General features: G+C 41.0%; 1 protein-coding gene across 4 annotated transcripts in view; it reads left to right on the plus strand.

Moving 5' to 3' along the window:
* The window catches only part of MPPED2 (metallophosphoesterase domain containing 2), a 176,594-nt gene that overhangs the window by 150,565 nt on the left and 3,930 nt on the right, over positions 1–22,099 (plus strand). For all 4 annotated transcript variants that reach the window (XM_064365070.1, XM_012452261.2, XM_012452259.2 and 1 more), the window contains 2 exons: positions 18,663–18,778; positions 21,916–22,029. In XM_064365070.1, coding sequence (XP_064221140.1) covers positions 18,663–18,778; positions 21,916–22,029 — 230 coding nt within the window. The remainder of the gene's footprint in view (positions 1–18,662; positions 18,779–21,915; positions 22,030–22,099) is intronic.

The following is a 22,099-nucleotide window of genomic DNA, read 5'->3' on the forward strand; positions in this document are numbered from 1 at the left end:
TATTTATCAAGTACCCAATAAGTGGCAGGGACTATTGAAGATACAGCAAAGGCAAAAATGCTCCCCTCTGGGAGTTCTCAGTCTAGAGAATTTATAGAATCTAAAGACAATTAAGTAATTCAAATGCCAAGCCCTCTTATCTAGGGTTGGCAGATTACATTCTCAGTTAGTAAAAAACAAAGATGCTAAACTTTAACACTAATAGCCGGAGGAAGGAATGCCGCATAAAGAAGTTTAGTAGCTTACTTCAGGTGACACAACTGAGGTTGAAAACCCGGGTCTCTTCATTCCTGATCTTAGTGTCTCTCATATGCTATGCTGGGCATGTTTTCCTCATCTCCTTTGCCCTGTATCTTGTTAGGGAGAGAAAAACAGGAGATTTATAGACAGGCCGACCTGAGACCAAATCCTAGTTCTGCCACTTACTGATTTCATGGCACACAGACTGACCTGGGATTGGAATTAGGGGGCAGAGTTAATAGTGGTTTGTAGAGGCAGAGCTGGAAATTCCAGTCCCCAGTTCCTGCCAGATCACAAAACTGGAAGAGATTCCAATCTAGGGAAGGGGTGTGAATGACGGGTGGTCAGGCTTTGTTGGTCCAATGTCTGTCACTGCTCATGGACTCACCAAACTTCCTGCTCTTCATCTTTGTGAGGTTTTGAAATACTATTTTCTCTCCTTCTTACTGCTGTATGCTTAGCCAGAGTCCTCAGAAGCAGCATAGATTTTGTATGTATATTAGATATGCTTCCAAATGTATAGCCATTATGATCGAGTATCACTGCCAGCCTGGTTCAAAGTTTTCTGTTTTAGGGAGAGCCGGCAAAAACCTGACTTCTGGAAATTTCCATTTGTTGAAAAAGGCAAACAGTGCCACTTTTGAGTGTGCTTGTTAAAAGGCTTTAAGAAGAAGGTATTTGACTGGCTAGCAGACATTTCACGTAAGAGATGGTGTGTCACCAGATAAAGATTAGACGGGACTAGGGAGAGTGGGATACCACACAGTAATAACCCACTTTCCAGAGAACAGAATTCTGGTCCCTCACCTTCTAAAACACTGGTGAAACAAGGAAGTAAGAAGAAGTGTGTGCTTCGCAGAACTAATAACTCAGAAAGCATACAAACGAGCCCCTTAGGACGCCCTCGCAAACTGTGCTAATTCTGTTTTAACTCATGATTCTAACACATTCTCCTGGCCCCAGAGGAACCTGGGTAGAAAATTTGCAGAAGAAGAAATGATGAAACTGGAGGTTCTGAAGGCAACCAGATCTGAGTTTGGATCTCAACTTTGCCAGTCAGAGGCATGACCGTAATTGAGTAATTAAACACTGTGGACCTTTCCTCATTCGATTGTCTGCAAAACTGAAAAAAAAAAAAAAAAACAAAAAAACCAGTTTATTTCTTCCAGAGTTCTTGTGAAGCTAAAGTATTGAAAATATCCAGCAGATAACTGTGTAATTGTTTCAGTGATAGTGGAATAACAACAAAAGGGAAATGTATCACTTACTGAGAGCTTCTTATGTGCCAGGCTGATCTAAGCTTGTCATAGGTATCAATTTATTTATATATCACTATTACCATTGGAGATAGATTGTGTTATCTCCATATACTATGGCAAATAGGAAGAGCTTTTGAAATGTTTTTAAGCAGAACTAGAAATACACAAGCTTGTATTAATATGAAAGTTGTGATTTAAATTAGAAAATTCTCAATACCTTAAATGAAAATTATTGCTCCAGGATGACAAATCAGGATGATCTATGGATCCAGGTGTCACTTCCTGGAGGTAAACATACCGTGGTTTGAGAATGACAGCCTGGCACTCCTCTTTTTATCTCACCTCTGCTGTTCTGGGGCCATGGTAGATGAGCTGGTGATGGTAAGAGGAGCAAGTGAGGAAGGGAGATGCCCCATGACCTTGCCTTTTCCCCCTCCCCCTGCCAGTTCTGGATCCCTACCCTACTCCTCTTCAACTCAACAATAGTGCCATGCCAATGTGGTAGGCAGCATAATGACCCCCTCCCTAAAGATGTCCACATCCTAATCCCAGAAATAAATGTTACCTTATATGGTAGGGAGGATTTTGCAGATTTGATTAAATTAAGGACCATGAGATGGGAAGATTATCTTGGATTAGCAGAGAGGGCCCAGTGTAATAACATGGGTCTCCATAACTGGGAGGCTGAAGGGTCAGAGTGAGAGGAGTTATGACCACAGATGCAGAGGTCAGAATGATTTAGGGCCAGGAGCCAAGGAATGTGGGAGGCCTCTAGAAGCTATAAAAAGGCAAGGAATTAGATTCTCCCTCAGAGCCTCTAAAAGACTCCAGCCCTGCCAATACCTTGGTTTTAGTACAGTGAGACTAATTTTGGACTTCTGACTTTCAGAACTATAAGATAATAAATGTGGGTTGTTTTGTTACAGCAGCCATAGGAAACTAATACACCAGGATAGAGTAAGCTTAGATTTCCTCTGAAATGTGAATGAATTTTCTCTCTCTCTCTCTTGCAAAAGAGAGAAACTTTTAACCCTTTGAAAATTTCCCAATCCAGTTTCAGAATAATCATGGGCTTGAGACATGGAAGCAAGGGACCGATGTAAAAGAAAGCAGTGACAGGGACCAGACCAGCCCTTTGACTAATGTTTCCTAAAGTGACGTTCAAGGAGATTGGTTTCCAGGGTTTATTTTGGCATGTTGGTTAAACAGGTCTCCCTGTGACTTTGGAAATCTTTAACCTCTTTTTGCCTCAGTTTCCTCATCTGTTAATCAGAGCATTGACCTCAAAGAGATACTGTGTGTATTGAGTTCATGTACATGAAATGCTTTGTATAGTACATACTACATGGCAAGCTTTATGTAAATGTTAGCTATTATTAATAGTCGTTATTTTTAAAAAGTGAAACAGGATTTATAGGGGGTCTAATATGTTTGGAACATGATCCATTACATCAAACAGGTTTCTTTTCTGCGGGGCATACTAGAATCTTTACTATGGTAATGTTCACTTTATACCTCAAAACCGGAGGGAAATGCAAGAACATTTCTCAAAGTTATTTAACCATAGAACTCTTTCTGATCTGTAACAATCTTAGCAGATCAGATTTATTGGATGTAGTATGAGAAATACTGCCCAGGAACGTTACACCAGGAAACCTTGGTTCACCTCTCTCCAACTCATAGTCCCTGTACCCAGCTTCTAGGGCCATCATTGAACTGGAGATTAGGGACCGTCACCAGAATAGTGCAAGGAGAAGCATATCCCTAGTATCAAGAGCTGAAGATTAGAGGCTTTTTCCATGTTCACATTGTTCTAACATTATGTGTTATCATATTAATTAGCTTGGCTCTTGGGGGATTGCCTGTGGACCTTGCATTGTTTCCATACCATGCATGACACTTTAATTCCAATCAGGCAACCTAGAAATAACTTAGAATGTAGTTCACAAGTTGGGGACCTGTAGTTTAGCTTCAAAGTAATGCTGTTGATCTGTGAGCAAATAACCTGTAAATATATACATACAATGTTTATTCTACTCTTCAAAGTAAGCAGTTTTCAAAAAAAAAGATTTGTATATTTTTTAGGGTGGAGGTATAGCATCACTAAGTTGTATTCATTCTGGGGCATATGTTAAAAAAAAACACTAGTGTCATCACTTTGCACAGGCACATCTTGTATAAATATAGGAAATCTAACTTCTGGGGAATTACATTTCAAGAAATCAGACCTGGCTCACATAAAGATACCTTTCAAAAATGAAATACAGCAAATTTAGTCAAGCTCAGACTGAAGTAAACCATAACCTGCTTTATTTTTAGAAGACACCTCTAGAAAACCTTGCACAATGTTCTATTTATAAAACAGAACATGTTTTTATGCAAAGTTGCTTAGTAATAAGAGAAAAAGAGCACAGCTGAGTAAAATGAAATGTTTCTAAGATTTCTTGAATTCATCAGCATCTCTTTAAGACACAACAAAGCAATTGACCTGGTTTTGGTTTTGACTAATGAGAAGTTACTTGGAGATTGATAAATTGTGCTTAATATTCTGACTGAGTAGATTGGAGCTGAATGAATAACACTTTCAGGAAAAAAAAAAAAGGATTTTTTTTTTTTTTTAGAGAGAGAGTTTTGCTCTATCTCCCAGGCTGGAGTGCAGTGGCACAATCTCGGCTCCTTGAAACCTCTGCCTCCTCAGGTTCAAGCGATTCTCATGCCTCAGCCTCCCAAGTATCTGGGATTGCAGTGCCTGCCACCACACCTGGCTAATTTTTGTATTTTTAGTAGACATGGAGTTTTGCCATGTTGGCAAAGCTGGTCTTGAACTCCTGACCTCAGGTGATCCACCTGCCTAGGCCTCCAAAAGTGCTGGGATTACACGCGTGAGCCACCACATCTGGCTAAAAAAAAGTGGAATGTGAAATGAAGGTGAAGTCTGTCTTTTATGAGTTATGCCACTGAGTAAGAGACAGAGGCCCTAAATAATTATCGAGTTGTTTCAATATCGCATTATATAGAACATTTATAATTTCATCATCCTTCAAGGCAGTAACAAAAAAAAAAAAAAGAAACCATGTTGAATAAATTCAATGGCTATAGAAGATTCTAGAAACTGAAAGTAAGTGACCCAGTACACCTAGAATGTAGTGTAGGAAGGAGACAGTTTCCACCATCTGCTTTATGATTCTAATCAATTATGTATCGTGCTGTTTTCTAATCTTTACAATAACAATAAAGCCAACATTTATTTAGGGGTTATTATGTGCCATGCGCTTTGTTAGGAGCTTTATGTGGATTATTTCATTTAATGTTCCCAACAATGTATCACTGCCGTAGATAATGTAATTATCTCCACCTTACAGATGGAGAAACAGATTCAGAGAGGTGCAGCAGCTTACCCAAATGCACACCTCTGGAGGTGTTAGAGCAGGTTCAGACACAGGTCTGACTTCAGAGCCGTACTTTAAATGCTGTGCTCTCTGCTCCTCACGGAGCCAACAGTGAACCAACAGAGAACACACACGCTCTGTGCCAGAGGCTCGATGTGGAGACAGAGAATGATCTCTAGTGTGCCTTTTTATCGTAATAATCCAAGGAAGCTTAGGAATCCCAAGAAAAACCCACATCATCTATAACAAAAAGAATAACTTTTCTGTTTTTCTTCACATTTTCCATGGCCATTTCTTAGCTTCAGAAAACTTAGGTGTGAGCTCCTTCAGGTGCTCATCTCACCTTACATATATACATTGCACATATTTTATACACAACTCTCTGTTTATCTGGCTGCCTCCTCATCCTCTTTCATCTCTAATTCTGATCTTTCCTAAATACAGAACCTGGTGGGAAGTCATAGTTCCACAAATGTGTGATGAGTGAATGAATGGAAGAGTATGCCCAGATGTAGATTTTTACTTAATTTTGGATTATTATATTAAGATATAATTTCTAGACAGGGATTACTGAATCATAGTATAAGCATTTGTATGTCTGTGACGGCATTTTCCAATATGAATATAACGTAAACTACATATGTAATTTTACATTTTCTGGTAGCCACATTAAAAAGTAAAAACATAAAATGTAATGATATATTTAACACAATTATCAAAAATCTATCATCTAAACACGTATTCAATATAAAAACTATTAAGGTATTTTCACATTCTTTTTTTTATACAAGCATCCAAAAGATGATGTGTGTTTCACACTCACAGCACATCTCTGTGCAGACTAGCTACATCTCAGGTGCTCAGTAGACACATGTCATATTGGGCAGCGCAGGCCTATGATATGTCTGATCCAGTATTTTTAAGTGACCTTTGCTTTTTAAAAGCCCGACCTTAATCTGCCTTGCCTTTTCCTAACTTCCTCCAGTCACACATATTATCTGGCTTACTCCCTTGGGCACTTATTCTAAGCTGTCTTGCCTTTTTCATTATTATGAATATTTTCTTGACCTCTATTTCATTCAGGCACTGTGCTAGATCTTGGGGGACACCAAGATAAATAGGACATGGTTTGCAATCCGTTGGGAGAAGATAGACACACCCATCACACAACATGGATTCAAATGCTTGTTGGAATGAGGTGGGGAATAATTTTTTAAAAAACACACACAAGCAAGTAATAATGCAGAGCATGACAAATTCCAGAAATGAGGATTAAACAAAGGGCTGAGGGGATTGGGGAAAGCTTCTTGGGGAGAATCTAATTATGAGTTGAGCCTTGAGGGCTCAGTGAAATTTTAATGGGCAGAGATAGGGAGAACGATTTTGCCTGTGACGATCTTGTTATCACAACCAGATGGCAGGTTGGTGAAGGGTGGGGCATTGCCTCGCATTGCATTTAGATCTCCCCAGAGCGCCCTGCCAGAGTTTTGCAGTAGAAGGTGCTCAATAATGTTTGCTGAGCCCAATTAATAATATATGGTTGGCTGGCACCCCGTGAGGGAGACACCGGGTCTGTGTGCTTGCTTTAACCTCTGAATTGAAGGGCAGCCTAAGCTTTTTACTCATTCTTCTGATTGTGTGTACTGCCAGGTTGCAGTCACAGTTTTCTCACTTTACTAAATAGGTCTGGACTGAAACTAGTCGTTTAGAGCCAAAATGGTAGATAAATGGGGGCTAACACTTTAACTTACATCTGACCTCCTTGTCACTTACTCCAATTCCCCTGAGCTTTCAAACAGCACAAACAGGCCACAGGGACAAGAAATGACTTGGGAATTAGAAGACACTTATCAGAAGGTGCTTTTCTTTTATTTGCAACTCACACATACAGGCCTTTGTTGGACAATCTTGCTAGAGCCTTAGAAATTTTTGTCTTCATTCCACAGGTAAAGAGACAGGAGTTCAGAGAGGATACTTACTCAAGGTTATATAGCAAGGAAATTGGAAAAGCCATGACTAGAATCTCATTTTCTAACTCCCAAGTCAACGTCTTCTTTTAACTCGAAGCTGGTCCACCTGTATCAAATACCATCGTCCATTGCTTTGTGATAGATTCACTCAATTCTTTGGTATCTACATCCTACATCTGAAAAGTGGAGAAGGTAAACTTGGTGATATAAAGAAGATAAGTTAGGGAACAAAAAAACCAAAGAAATGGTGATATTAATGTCGATAATGATATTAACATTCATAATGATGATTCTAAGAGTCACCATTTAATTCTTATTCTATATAGGCAGACTGTCTGCTAAATGCATTAACATATATTATCACATTTAATCTGCACAGCACATGTGTGTGGTTGCAATTCTTATCTCCATTTTATAGATGAGAAAACTGAGATCAAATGGATGAACTTGAAGGTCAATTGCTCAGTAGAAAGCAGTTGGAATTTGAATCCAGACCTAACTTCTAACTCTCTTAACTTAACCATTGCACTACAATGTTCTGGTTCATGCCAGCTTAGGTTAGATGACCTTAGACAAGTTGCTACAACTTCTATTTATTTTTTATTTTTAGAGATAGCCAAGGCTGGAGTGCAGTGGTGTGATCAGAGCTCACTGCAGCCTCAAAATCCTGGGCTCAAGGGATCCTCTCACCTCAGCCTCTCAAGTAGCTGGGACTACAGTCATGAGCCACCATGCCCAGCTCCCAAAATCCTACTTACGTAAACTGTTTTTCCCAAAATTAATATTTTGCTCACCTCTTGGTGAACTAATAAATGTGAGAATTATTCATAAGCAGAAAAGTGGTATACAGATATATAATGCTGTGTACATTTAAACTGAAATTTCTCAGTCAGATGAGAGATATATACCAGCAACAGAGTGATGTCTGACATTAAGCAGGTGCTCTATAATGTGGTGTGAATTCCATGAATGAATATAAGATTTCTATTGCTGAAGTTGCTTTTTTATTGCCACATATGGAAATGGGCAGTAGAGAAAAAGAAGGCAGGTTGTATATCAGCTTCCTGAGCAAAAGTCCCCAAATCCATTAATTTCCCTACTCCCTTAATATTCTAGGGCATTAAGGGGATGTAGCCGGTGAAGAAACCACCTTAGAAAGAGTAGAGTTGAAGTAGATGTTGAATTCTCCAAATTTTTCCATCCATGTTCCACTTACATTTAGCTGTCTGCAGAGTTTTACATTGAATAATTTTTCCCCCCTTTTATATACATATAGTCATTATAGAGGAAGTAAAAAAAGAGAGAGAGAGAGAGAAATAGGGGAAAAAATTCACATCACCCATAATCCTTCCCCTCTCCCTTCATTCCCAACAATAACCTATTAGGCATGTCCTTCTGTTTCTTTTTCTTCAAGGTGTTTTTTACATGCTTGAATTCATACTGAAGCACAAAAGGTAATACTTTACTTTTCCACTGAATGTCAAGTGAAATACACATTTTCTTATGAACTTAAAAACTCTTCATGAACATTCATTCTTAACTTAATTCAACTGACATATGCCTCTTCTCTGTGCCAGGTGATGGGGACACAGTAGTGAGCCAGACTCATTGAGCTTCCAATCGACCTTATGTTTAGTTGCTGCATGGTATTTTATTGTCCACTTATCAATTGTCCTCTTTAGGTTTATTTTTCAGGTAGCAGGTTTTCTTACCAGGAAAATGCTCACCATCTGTATCCTGTTGATGATGCCATAGAATATTAAATAGTATACAAAGAAACCAGTATTAGCAATATAAATGTGTAAAAACACACACACAAACACATTCTAAATGAAACCAAACATAATAAAACTGTGAATTCTCCTGTATTTGGGAGGCAGAGATTCATCAGTTCCTCCTTGTTTATTAACATCAGTTCTTGAAAGTTCACCATGTAACAAGACAAAAATCTGCTAATCCTGAACCACGTTTCCTCTTTTTCTTATTTTGTTGGGAAATCTAAGTTAGAAAAACAACGTACCTGCCTGGTTGCTGTGACATGTCTAAAGAGCGAGATGGAGAAGAGGAGGCACAGGTATTCTCTGTGAGTTTCTTGAGTACTTGGCAGTCTTCCCACCTCCTCCCCTGTCCTGCTTGTCCTGTGTTCTGGAGTCAGCCAAGCATGTGACACACGCCGCCCTTGCAGGCTCAGTCTCTAGTAGGATGTGGTTTTTTGTGGGTTGTGGTCCTGATTTCAGCTGCAGAGGCTTATTAGGGTATGTATAGGAGGAAATGGAAGGACCTCCCTCCCGCTCACACCAGTCCTGTCACAGATGCCCCAAGTCACCTCTTGGCCTCAAGGCCTGTCTGCATTTGGAACTGCTGGATTAATGTTCACATCATCCTGATGTTCCCCAAGCTCCTCTGAAATTAGGTTATTTAGAAAAGAAGGCAAAAGTTTAAAGACTTCTGTCCAGGGCAATGCTACCTATGAACTGGCTGGCTGTGGATTTGTTCTGGAAACAGTATTCAATTTTGTTTTCTCAGCACCTACCATGACAGAACCTGGCTCATTATAGGCCTCCAGGTGATGTCTGTTGAATGAGTATATGCCCTGGGAGGTGCCTTACTGAGCCCAACCTCACTGGGCTTTCAATCCAGCAACTGTGCACTTCACAAAGAAAGGCACTTTGGGAGGCCAAGGCGGGGAATCACCTGAGGTCAGGAGTTTGAGACCAGCCTGGCCAACATGGTGAAACCCTGTCTCTACTAAAAATACAAAATTAGCCAGGTGTGGTGGCACACGCCTATAGTCCCAGCTTCTCGGGAGGCTGAGGCAGGAGAATCCCTTGAACCCAGGAGGCAGAGGTTGCAGTGAGTCGAGATTGTGCCACTGCACTCCAGCCTGGGTGGCACAGTGAGACTCCATCTCAAAAAAAAAAAAAAAGAAAGAGAAAGAAAGGGACTGGGACTTATATCTGGGTCTCCCTATGGTCAAGATTAGTGCCTGGCACATACTCGGCATTCAGAAACCCTCTTAGATGGAAAGAAAAATGAACTCTGCATACCCATACAGTGGCAGATCATTCAGTCATAAAAAGGAATGAACTTCTAACACATACTACAATGTGGAAGAAGCTTGACAACATTATGCACGATGAAATAAGCCAGACACAAAAGGACTATTACTGTCTGATTCCACTTCGATGAAGTACCCAGAATCATTAAAGACAAAGTATAATAGTGGTTACTAGGGGCTGGGGGAGAAGGAATGGAGGAGTTAGTATTTGATGGGTACAGATCTATTTAGGATGATGAAAGGAATTTGGGGCTGGATAGTGGTGGTGAAAGTAATTGAAAGTAATGGCAAAAACCACAATTACTTTTGCACCAACTGAATACTTATTTCTGCTGAATTATACACCTAAAGTAATTACAGTGGTAAATTTTGTGTTATGTATATTTTATCACAATAAAAAGACTGCCACAGAAAAAGGAGAGAGAAGACAAATACCTCTTTTCTTTACATCTACTTCCCTCCATCTGTTAAGCCTCCCTCTTTCTTTCAAACCTGGATAACGGGAGCTGTGATAGTCCTGTTTGAGGAATTCTCTCTGCCAGGGATTGGACATCAGTGCTGGTCCCACTGGGGGCTGCTAAGTTCACCACGTTTCCTCTTGTCAGGTCCCCGGGCTGAGCAGGACCAGCCTTTGTTTTAACTGAGGGCACCTTGGTACCTTGTCCTCTGATTTCTGCAGCGGCAAAAACGAAGAGCCACTTATGTAAGCATCAAGTCATGTCCAAAATCTGCCTCACCTGTCCACCAAGACAGAAGTCCTGCCATGATCTTCCTCTGCCCTGTCAGGCTCTCTTTGCATGATGGATGGGCATTGTGTCCCTTACAGCCATGTAGAAGGAAACAGATTGAAAACACTCTTCTTCCTGCTATGAACTTGTTTACAAGATTAAAGGCAGGTATGCTTAAGAGGGCTGGGCAGACACTGTAAGATTATTGTTAATAATTCAGAGCACACTAAGTTAGAAAACTGGTCATGATGTCTTTTGTTTCTTGGTTTCTACAGCAAGCTCTGCTTACACCACCTCCTTTCCAGCAGGGGAAAAGAAAATCGGTAACAGAGGCTTAATTCTGACACTTGTTCTTTATTAGTTACAAAAAGGGGACACAGCGGGTGTGTTTGTAAAGATGTCCGCGTGGGCTGTCTGGGTTTAAAAAGCCCCCGTGAGTAGCTCATGGGGCTCAGGTGACCACCTCAGGCACAATTTGTTCCTTTCCTGCCCATGACACACAGACCACATTATGCACCCAGGCCTGCCCTTTATCAAAACAGTATCTCTTTTCATCCCAAGGACCTCATAAGGAAAGACCAAGCTACAAAGTCGTAGTGAAGAAATGGGACCAGACAGCTGGTGAGAGAGAAGCCAGCACTGCCCTTTGGAAGCAGCTGGGCCAGTGGTTCGGGCTAGCCAGGCTTCACAAGCAGCTGCACAGGGGTGGAAATCTTGCCTCGGTGTTAAGTTTTCCTTTCCTCTCCTAGCGATGTCAATTGGTGTGTGTGTCTCTTTGCTGCACAAGGTGTGAAGTGGCTCTGTGGGCTAATCCAAGACATCGTTTTAATTGTGCAGAAGAGGAACTTCCAGGCTGCCCAGAGGAGGGACTTAGGAGTTGGAGGTGGGGTGGTACACTGCCTTCTTAAACAAAATCCAGAGCTAAGAAGGGAAAATAAGGCAGGGAGGGGAGGGAGCAGGGGCCAGGTGTCTGCCTTTCATCTGGATATTCAGGATGACACATCTGGTGCCAGGGAAACTGCTATTTCTAACTGACGGGGAAGCTTTGCAGTCAAGGGAGGGCTGAGCTGTCAGGTGAGCTAGAGATCAAGAATTATCATGACAGCTTCATGGCATGTGAAAGGCGCTGTGAAGTGCAGTATGATTTTAACCAGCGGTGGTTAAATTAGCTTCTCTTGGACCTGGTGTGACGTGCAGTTGGAGAGGGGCCGATGGTGGCTGGGAGTGCCAGGCATGAAGAAGGTTGCAATTCAGAAGGGCTACCATTTAGAAAAGAAAGTGTATGTGAAAATTGGCTCCTGGTTTCTGAGTTTTGCTTAATGGAGGTGCCAGGAAGCAGTGATGGCATTAATTAGTAGCTTGTCAATTCCTCCGGTGAACCTCTCTGTGCCCCCTATTATAAATATTCCAAGGACCCAAAGTAACCCTTGACTGAACTTCCCCAATTTAAGATCTCGTCAAAATCTAACCACCTGTACTAGCTGGCTAAGCAGCCTTGACTAACCGTTTTGCCCTGTGCTCTTGCATTCCACAGGATTGTCTATGCAAGACTGAGCCAGTGAGAGTGAGCAAGTGAGCGAGTGAGCGAATGCCTTTCTGAAAAACTTCCACTCAAAAGTGAACTGAGGAAGTGCCTTTTAATAAGTAATCAGCCAGAAGAAATCAGGTTCTGTCTAGCCATAGTAATACCTGCCTATTCACTGGGGACTTTTCAAAAGTCTTGAGCAGGAGGATCTATGATTTGATGAGCCATTGTTTGGGAAATTCTAGGAAGGAAAAAAATGTGAGCAATATATATTAACACATACATGTATGTGTGTGTACATATATACATGTATGTGCGCACATGTATATGTATATATACATATATGCACACATACATGTATGTGTTAATATATATCATATGTAAATTAAAAGCTGAACATTAACTTTCTGTGCCAAAAATTTTATATAAGTTCACTCACTTTATTCACATGGGCTAACAGTTTGTTTTTATTTGTAAAAACTGAAGTCCAGAGGAGCCAAAAATTAGCCAGACTGGAACTTGAACATGGGTCTACTTGACTCCATAATCCATTCTCTTAATCACTGCCTTCAAAATAAGAATGGCTAACTTTTAAAGAGCCTGCAGGTCCTCATTACACTAAGTGGCACAGCCAGCCAGCCAGCCAGCCCCTGAAGTCTGGGTGCTATGTGATCTTTATACTTTCCCCTTCACAGCTTCTGTGCCAAATCCCAGCAGAGCTGCCCCAAGGCTTCCAAGCCATAATCCCTGCAGAAGGTGCCCAGGAGACCATAGTAATAAGAACCCAAGTCTTCGTGATGCAGTGAGCTCAGGACCTGTCTGTCCATTGAAAATTTGTGGACGTTCATCTGCAACACCAGGGCTGTGATCCTGAGTAGCCCTCCTGATGATAACAGGCACCAACTTCCTGTTTCCAAATCCTGCGTTACTAGGATGCACCCAGCCCCCACTGAAGTTTGTGGGGAAGTAAATAGCTATTCACCTGTCCAAGCCTCCCTGGATTTATGGCTTGGCAGCTCCCTTCTGCCTGGACCACGGTACTGTGTACTGCAAACACAGATGACCTTTGCAGCGATTTCATCTTAACTTGCTTCCATATAGAAAACCTGTTTTGTATTGACATTGTTTGGAGTAAGTTCTGCTGGTGTTAACTCCCTTAGCCCCTGCCCCTGGAATTTCAGCCTAGGGAGGCCAAGTGCTTGCAATTTCAAGAGGAAGGGGGAGGGTGCCTTGAAAGCATCCTCAGCGTCCATCCATCTGAGTCTTTGGTCCAGTGACTTCAGGCAGATGGAGTTGCTCCCCTTCCTTCTAGTTTTCTAATCCCTCCCTAGGCGGGGATAGGTTGCAGGCTCAAATTGGCCCACTGGCAATAGGGTGCTTTGTGGGACATTTTCTTAAAAGTTGGTTCCTATGTGGTATTTGTTAGTCACAGCTAATTATTAAGTCCTTTGGCTGAGGCAATAGACATTGTTCCCTTGGATTCCCCCTCCTCCTTTCCCCCCTTGCCCCCCATTGCTACACAACAAAACCCATTGTGGGGCTCTGGAGGTTGGCTGTGCACATATTTTCCAGTGAACCCCTGATGGGCTCACTGCTGGGGTTTCATGTTTCAGGTTGAAACTCAACTGGATAAAGCATTATTCATTGGTACTGACACATTCAGTCTCTGCTCTCTATATTTCTCTCACACTGGACTTGGTCCTTCATAAGCATTTTAGGTAATTCACTGAGAGCAATTCATTGCAATTACTCAGAACATGGGTAATCTGCACAGAATTATAAAATATCAAGATTTTTAGATCATGGAAATATCATCAAGTGCCAGGCTTTGGCCAGCTGTGCTCAGGGGTGCAGGTTGAAAAGGAGAAGGCAGCTGAGTGAGCAGGCTCCAAGTCCCTTCTTCCCAGTTCCCACCTTCGCATTTGCCTGCTTTGTACATTGCACTTCTGCATAAGATTTCTACAACCTAAAAGCAATCTTGAAATCCAGTAACTGAGTCCACCTACTCATTCATTTCTTAGATAAGGAAACTGAACCAGCGAGGAGCTTTTGCTAACCTAAGATTCAAGTGAGTCAATGAATTAATTTCAGCATGAGAATTAGCACACACATCTCCTCCCTTTTGTATGCCCCATTTGTTATGCTATGCTGGAATAATTCTGGAATCCATCAGTGGGCTGCTTTTCCCATCGCCTGCCACTGACTTGTGGCACTGTCTTACCTAGAGGATTTAGAGGACTGGAAAGCCCCCAGAAGGGCCATATCATGCTATATTTTTACTAAGGGCCACCTCAGTCGCACAATTCCATGGCACATCTTGGAGTTGTACAGTACACAGACTAAGAGACTGCGTGGAGCAGGCTTATTTTTACTTTACATGTGTGAGAGCAAAAACTGGAATTGGGCTGGATGATTTTGGTTGGCACTGTGCAAGGGAAGAGCCCAGGCTTTGGAGCCTGCAGACCTGAGTTCAGATCTTGGCTCTACTACTTACTGGTTCTGGGAACATGGACAAGTTACTTGATATCACTGATGTTCAGGTTTTTAACTAAAAATAGAGCTGATAATACCTAGCTTAAAAATTGCTGCAAAGAACTAAATCCGGTAATTTATGTAAAAGCTCTATATAAACGCACATCAAGGACATGATACGTGTTTTTTTTTTTTTTTTTTTTTTTTCCTGGAATATAACTGTTCTCCTTCACATACACATACAGATCTGAGTTAAAATAAAAGCCAGACATTTTTAAACTTCACCCTTAATTTGGAAACTTCTGGATTTTGTCACAAGCTTAACATTAACCAAATGAAATTCAGGGTCTCTATAAATATGGACCATGGGTTTGTCTTATCTTTTACAGAGCACTTATAAAACTGAGGATTTCCTGGGGGAATATGGCTGTGTGATTTTAAGAGAAAATTCTGTAAGGGAAAACTGCAAAGACTAAAAAAATTAAGTGCTGTTCCTTTGCCTCTGGAAGGCCCTGGGTGTCCTGTGGGTTCAGAGGTTGACTGTCCTCCAAAAGACGCTGACAGCGAAATCAGATCCCCTTGTTGTACCAACTACTGGAGTGTGCTTGGGACTTGTTAAAACCCTTCTTTATCAGACATACAGATGAGAACCATAGGCCCAGAAGCTTGCTTTCAAAATCTAGCAAAACAGATGTTTTTGCTTATTTTTCTCTGTCTCTCTTTGTCCAAAATGCTCACTGAGTTTTCATTGGGTTTCAAAGTTGCCTTTTTGTTTTGTTTTTACTTTTAAGACAAACCTTAGAAGAGAGTCACTGTAAGATGAAGGGGAAGGATGGGCATCCCAAACTAGAAAAGCTCTATTTGAGACTCCAATAAAAATGTTTAAGAACCTGAAGGTGGGGAATCTTAGAGGACAAGAAAGAGAAAGACCGATTCATCAAACTCTTAAAAGGGAATACCTGGCATTATCCCCAGAACTCCAATGCCAGGTGCCTCCCAAGCAAATTGAAGAGAGAGAACACTGCCTTCTCCTCTCTAAAAGCATTGTATCTAGCTGAGCAAGGCAGTGTGGCTGGGATGGGCTGTGTTGACTGAGCATGTGCCAAATGTCAGCTGAGGCCTGGGGCCACTCCTGGTCCCTGCATTTTATAGCCAGCTCAGACATTTTAGGTACTGTATCAATTTTCTATTCCTTCTCTAACAAGTCACAACAACTTTAGTGGCTTCTTAACAACACATATTTATCTTCCAAATACGTTGATCAAAAGTCTGACGCGGGTCTCACTGTACTAAAATCCAGGTGTCAGCAGTGCTGTATTGTGTTTTGGCTTTTTTTTTTTTTTGAGGCTCTATAGGAAGATCTGGGTTTTTCTTAACTTTTCCGGTTTCTACTGGTTGCCCACTTTCCTTGCCTCCTGGTCTCCTTCTTTTGTCTTCAAAGCCATCAATAGCAGGTTGAGTCCTTCTCACATTGCATCACTTTGGTCTTCTTTTCCACCTCCCTCCTCCACTTTTAGGGACTCTTGGGGTTACATTGGGCTGACCTAGATTATCCTGGATAATCTTCCTATTTTCAGGTCAGCTGAATTCCATCAGTGACCTTAATTTCCCTTTGCCATGTACAGTAACATTCACAGGTTCCAGATATTAGGATGTGGACATCTAGGAGTGGAGGAGGCATTATTGCTGATCTCAGGTACATACAACAACTGTATATATTAGGATGTTTTAAGTTTCAAGAAACAGGACCTAACAAAAGTTAATAAAAAGAACAAGATTTTATTGACTTTTAGAAGGAAAAGTTCAATTGGCTTCAAGTTCGGTTGGTTCACATGTCCAACAATATCATTAGAGCACTCTTTCTTTTGCTATGGGTTTCTTTGTGATGGTTTCTCAAGCTGGGGCTATCTATAGGACAGATAAAATAGCTCTCAGGCAATTCTGGGCTCACATGGGTCTTAAAACTCAGGATTCCAGAGAGAGAGCCATGAGCTCTTCTTAGATAGCACCAGCCAAAGCCTGAGGGTGACTCTCATTGACCTAACTTGGGTCATATATATATTGCTAAGCCTCATTCTAGAGCAGGGATGGAATCAGTCTTACCAGAAGCACATGTATTGAGTGGGAAAGGGAGAGGAAACTCACAAGTTGTCACCAAAACAAGGGGGAAAGATCTGAACAGGAAAAAGCAATAGGTGTTCACTCCACCATGTTATTACTGGATTTGAGAACCATGAAATTGATATATTATTCCAGTTCAGAGCTCATTAGGCTTCAAGCAACAAGATGTCCAAACTTGATACAGAAGAGTCTCACTCAGAGCAAGGAGTAAATTAATTCAGATAGTATATAAGAAGAGGAATTGCATGGTAGTAAACATTGATTTTGGAAGCAGACTGCCTGGGTTTATATCCAAGTTTATATAGTGTTTACCTAACCTCTCTGTGCCTCAGTTTCCTCATTGTAAAGTAGAGATGATAGTGCCCACCTCATGAGTCTGTTGTGAGGCTTAAATGAGTTAATACAAATGAAGTGCTTAGAATGGTACCTTGACACAGAAAAAGCATTAAATAATAGCTATAATAAGTATTATTCTCATATTCATATTTTTATTATAAGTAAGCACCTTCGGCATGGCTTAAGGACTTGGAAAGTGGTGAGGAAGCAAGTCTGATACTTTCCTAGTTTCGTCTTTTCTTGCTAAGGCCACACAGCCTCTTCTCTCTGGAACTTTCTCCACCATCTCAGTGTGAACTGAGGTTTGCACCTATAACACAGATTTTCGCATGCTTTTAATGACCATTCTTCTCCCTCTGGGCTTGACTATACATGTCCACCACCAAATGAATGCTGTGTCAGTGTTTCTAAGTTCAAATTCTTGAAAGAATCTGCTTAGTCTGGCCAGTGACTGGCTTTAATCCATTTGATTAGTTGTGACGGACAAGGTTAGGGTCACTTTATACCCAGGCTTACCTCTTTCGTTTGTCATGGAAGGGGCAGGTTAAGCTGAAAAGGAAAGTTGGACTTGGCCAGAAAATTGATCAACTTGTCTTTTACAAGTATGCCTTGGCAAATTGGAATTTACTCACAAACAAAAGAGAACAGTTTTAAAGAATACTGATAAGATCTAGATGTTTGGAAATACGATAACACTGGGAACTGCTTACTTCTAATGTGATTTAGACTATAGTATTTGCAGAGAGAAATTGATCAGTCTTCCATTACCTGTATTTTAAATGGTAGAGACATTTTTAACACCAATTAGAAATGCTCAATGGATGGACAAAGACTCCATTCCCTTTTACATGGAACATTAGTCTCAAAAACTCATTCCTAGAGCAGAAGTTCCTGTGATGGTAAAAGGCTCATGTTCATTGTCAGGAGAGTGGATTCCAGAGTGACCAAAGATGTCCCCAAATCTTCCGTTTGGTGGCAGGAGAAAAGTTCTACGTTTACTTTTTGTTCACTGTGTTCCTTCTCACTTTTCAGAGCCCCCATGTTTTTTCAGAAATGTCACTTCAGGGTATTCAGACCATCTCAATGGACGGAGGTGTCTGTATCAGAGCCCTTATCCATTTCTCCAAGGACTTTAGTGAGAATCTTTCTGGAGAAGTAGTTCCACAGTGATTGGGAGGGAGAAGGAGTACTGCAGAATTTCTTAGCTCTGAGGCACTACAGGAAGGGTGGAAATGCTTTGGATCGGGGCTGGGTATCTTAGGAAGCACTGAGATTTGGGGGAAGACAAAGCATTGTCAAGATTTTGATAGAGGCCTGCTGGGAAAGTCTCCACTGTAAAGGCTCCTGTGCCCCTTTCTAGTGGAACAATTCGTAGGCTCCACGCTTGCTTTCAAATGGATTGGTTTTGAAGCAGTCAACAAAAAAGCATCCTGCTGCCAGGGCCAACCATCAAAAAGAGAAAAGAGAGCAATGCAAACCGTGGGGGAATGTGCGAGAGAGAAATATTGCAGAGCGGAGCCGTGGCTCTGCTGGCCTGATACCATGTGCATTATCTCCCCCAAAGGACCCCGTGGTTTAATGGATGGGGCTTTAACCTACCCAGAGGTCAGTCTCTGCTGGACAAGTGGAACCTCATCCCTGAGGGCATTGACATACTCATGACACATGGACCTCCTCTAGGTAAGTGAAGCAAAGGTTGTCCTTTGTCATCCAGATGCCTTTTTTCCAGGCATAATGAATAATGCTTCAGGGACATAATCATTTTCCTCCAAAAAAAAAAAAGTGAATACGAAAAGAAAAGTCAATGTCTTTAAAGAAACTCAGTATGATAATTAAACTCAGCAGTTCTGCTGGGCTTACAGGTGTTCTTGAAATTAAATTTTTTGATTTAGTCAAGTCAGGGAAAAATCAAATGAGCATGGTGCACCACAGTCTTTTGAGCTTGGTAATTTATTTTAGAACTGTATTCACTTTGGAGTAAGGGGGTGGGGTGGAGAAAGGAAGGAAGACACGGACCTCCCAATCACAGGGCTTTTGAATGGCAATGAAATGATGGAAATTTTTGTTCAAAGAAGCTCATTTTCCTTTTCCATATAATGCTGGGACCTGGGAGACCTTTAAAGTTTAACATTTGAGCTGATAATTTTAGAAAAGAATCCCTTTTTTTAAGCTGAGGTATTTCAGTAAGAACTTACACTGAAAGTTACTTAAGGATACTCATCCTACAGGAACATGGAGCCTGCATCCAGATTTAAATTGTCTGTGTGCTTCAAAGCCTACCCACTAGTGATCCACATTATGGGTCAGAGAATAATCATTTGACTTATTACCTTCTAATTTTTCATGAGCTTGTTATCTGTGGTTTAGCTACAAAATAGTCTTCAACCAGGATTACCACCCTGATCCCACATCTACTCAGTACTCATTATGCAAGGACCCTTTGTAAACAACTGAGGTGTGCTCAGGAAATCCAGATGTTCCACTTTTAATAGAAGAGTGTTCTCTTTTTCCTTTCTTTTTAAAATTGTGGCTAAAACACACACACACATAACATGAAATCTACCCTTTTAACAAATTTTTCAGTGTGCAGTGCTAAAAGAGTTTCTTAATCATCTTGGTTTGGAGAGAGGGGGAACACATTTTATACAAATATAATAATTTCCACAAATTTTCTTGTGGTTTAGGGTTTATATCCATGTTGCTTCCCTCCTCTGTCATCCCTAAAAATAATTTTAAAAGACTAACATTTATTTCCTAATGCAAATTTAATCTTTGTAGATATTTTCTCCTCCAAAACACTTGGTGCTGCTTTCCTTACAAGGGAAGCGGTCCATGTTTCACAAAGAAACAGTGGAAGGGAGCACCATAGCAGAGGCCACAGTGGCACATTTTAGTGATGAGGGAAGCAAGAGAAGAAGAGCCAGCTCTGTTGCAGACATGGGAATTATAGATTTCCACAGGATCCGCAGTTTCTGACTTTTTAAACACTTCAGACTCACTATTCCCATGCTTTTTTCTCATCCCCAGATCACACCAACCCATGTTTTAAAATATTACACTTGTCAACAACCTCTATCAAGTCCTAATTAATTAAGTTCCCTATTTTACAACCATTAAAGTAGCAACATCATTAAATTGCTAGCTAAATATTCCGATCAGCATGAGTTACCCAGTGAGAGCACCCTACAGAGTTATCATTACAGCTACCTTCATCCTTTTGCCGGAACAGTTTAATTGGGTGCAAGCATGATTTCCCTTTGGCTGTTTATTTTGAGGGACTTGGACATCTTTAGCAGAGAAACGTTTACATGACTGGGGTATTATTTGGAATATAAATTTGAACAGAACAAACTTTGTCAAGTCAAATGGCAATAAGAGTAAGTCTGAATTCTACACTCCCAAGGATTTCTGTCAGCTCAGGAACTCTTAGTAGGGAAGCTAGCATCCCTCTCTTTATGGTAAAGATGGAGTAAATGAGAGAGTCGCTGTGGGTCAAGCAGAGTGACAACTACATCGAGGACTTCCCAAATAAAAGGTCAAGCAAAGTTTTAATAAGGTAATATTGAACCTTAGTTAATACAGCTATTGGGATTCTTGTGAAAACATAACTTTGGAGAGGGGAGTGGAGAGATTGGCCTTGAATTTTTTCCTACTGGTGAGGGGAGACACAGTGCCATGGGACTTCAGTTATGGTATGAGCAAGATGCTTTCTCAGATGTTTGCACATGAAATGAAGTATTTTCCCCCTTCAGGAAAAACACATGCAAGAGGTAATATGCCAATCAATGTAGATTAAGGTTTTCCCCCCATTGAAAAAGTTTTGAAAACGCTGGATAGATTTTTGCTAGGGCCCCAATTTTCATCTGTTCTCAGACTCTCTGATCACTCCTCACCCCCCAGCGAATGTGTTTTTACAGAGACACTAAACATTCCTGTCTGCAGTTTGGCCCAGCAAAGCAGAGAGCTGTTCCTTACTGCCCTGTTATTTCTAAATAATAGAAATAACCTAATGGCTCTGTGGAATGGATTTCCAGAGATTACGATTTAGCCTTTCATCCTACCTGCCTTTTTATGCCCTATCCTGCTGAGGCGTATGGATTCCAATTCCAGGCCATAATCATCCAGATAGCTGACTTTTGCTATAATTGATGTCAGTTTTTATGGATTTTCTGCATTAAGTGTAGAACTAAGTGGCTTTTACTTTAAAAGTAGTCAATTAGCCCCAGCTTGCTGGATGCCACCATGAGGTCACATTGTTGCCTGTAGCTGGAGAGGACAGGACGACAGGAACAACCTGGCTTTCCAAAGCTTTGGTCATCAGGAACCACAAGGGGTAAGAGTTAGTGTATCTAAAGAGAGCCAGGTATCTCGTGACCAGTTTACAGGCAGCCCCTCCTGGTCCTTCTTCTTTGAACCATCTTAGAAGTAAACTGCTACAAGAAAGATGTAATAAAAAAGAGAAAGTAACTGAATTGAGGGAGAAAGAGATATTATGGGACTGCCGGGAATAAATGTCATTGAGCTCATGAAGAAGATTTGAAACCCATCACTGAATAAATCAAATTTCTTACAGAAAAAAAAAATGTTAATTAACAGGAAGAAAAAAATGGAAAGCAAAAAAAAAAAAAAATTCAAGAACCTAAAGAAGACGAAGTGACGAGTGAAAAGTTTCTTAAAAGCCATTGTGAGCTTTAATGGAGAGGCTAGGATTACAGATAATGTAATAAACCTTCTGTGAGTTATGGCTTCCTGAAAGTCTAAATGAAACCTTACCTGAAGAAAGAAAATTAAGTGTATTGATTGCATTTTGCCCTTAGGTTTCCGAGACTGGGTTCCAAAGGAGCTTCAAAGAGTGGGCTGTGTGGAGCTGTTAAACACAGTTCAGAGGCGAGTTCGGCCCAAGCTCCACGTGTTTGGTGGAATCCATGAAGGTAAGAACAGCAGAAAGAATTCAAAACATGCCATGTCACTACCCACAATCTCAGTCTACAACTAGGATTA

This window comes from Aotus nancymaae, unplaced genomic scaffold (genome assembly GCF_030222135.1).
Source record: "Aotus nancymaae isolate 86718 unplaced genomic scaffold, 86718_ANA_hifiasm-v0.15.2.pri h1tg000059l, whole genome shotgun sequence".
NCBI lineage: Eukaryota > Metazoa > Chordata > Mammalia > Primates > Aotidae > Aotus > Aotus nancymaae.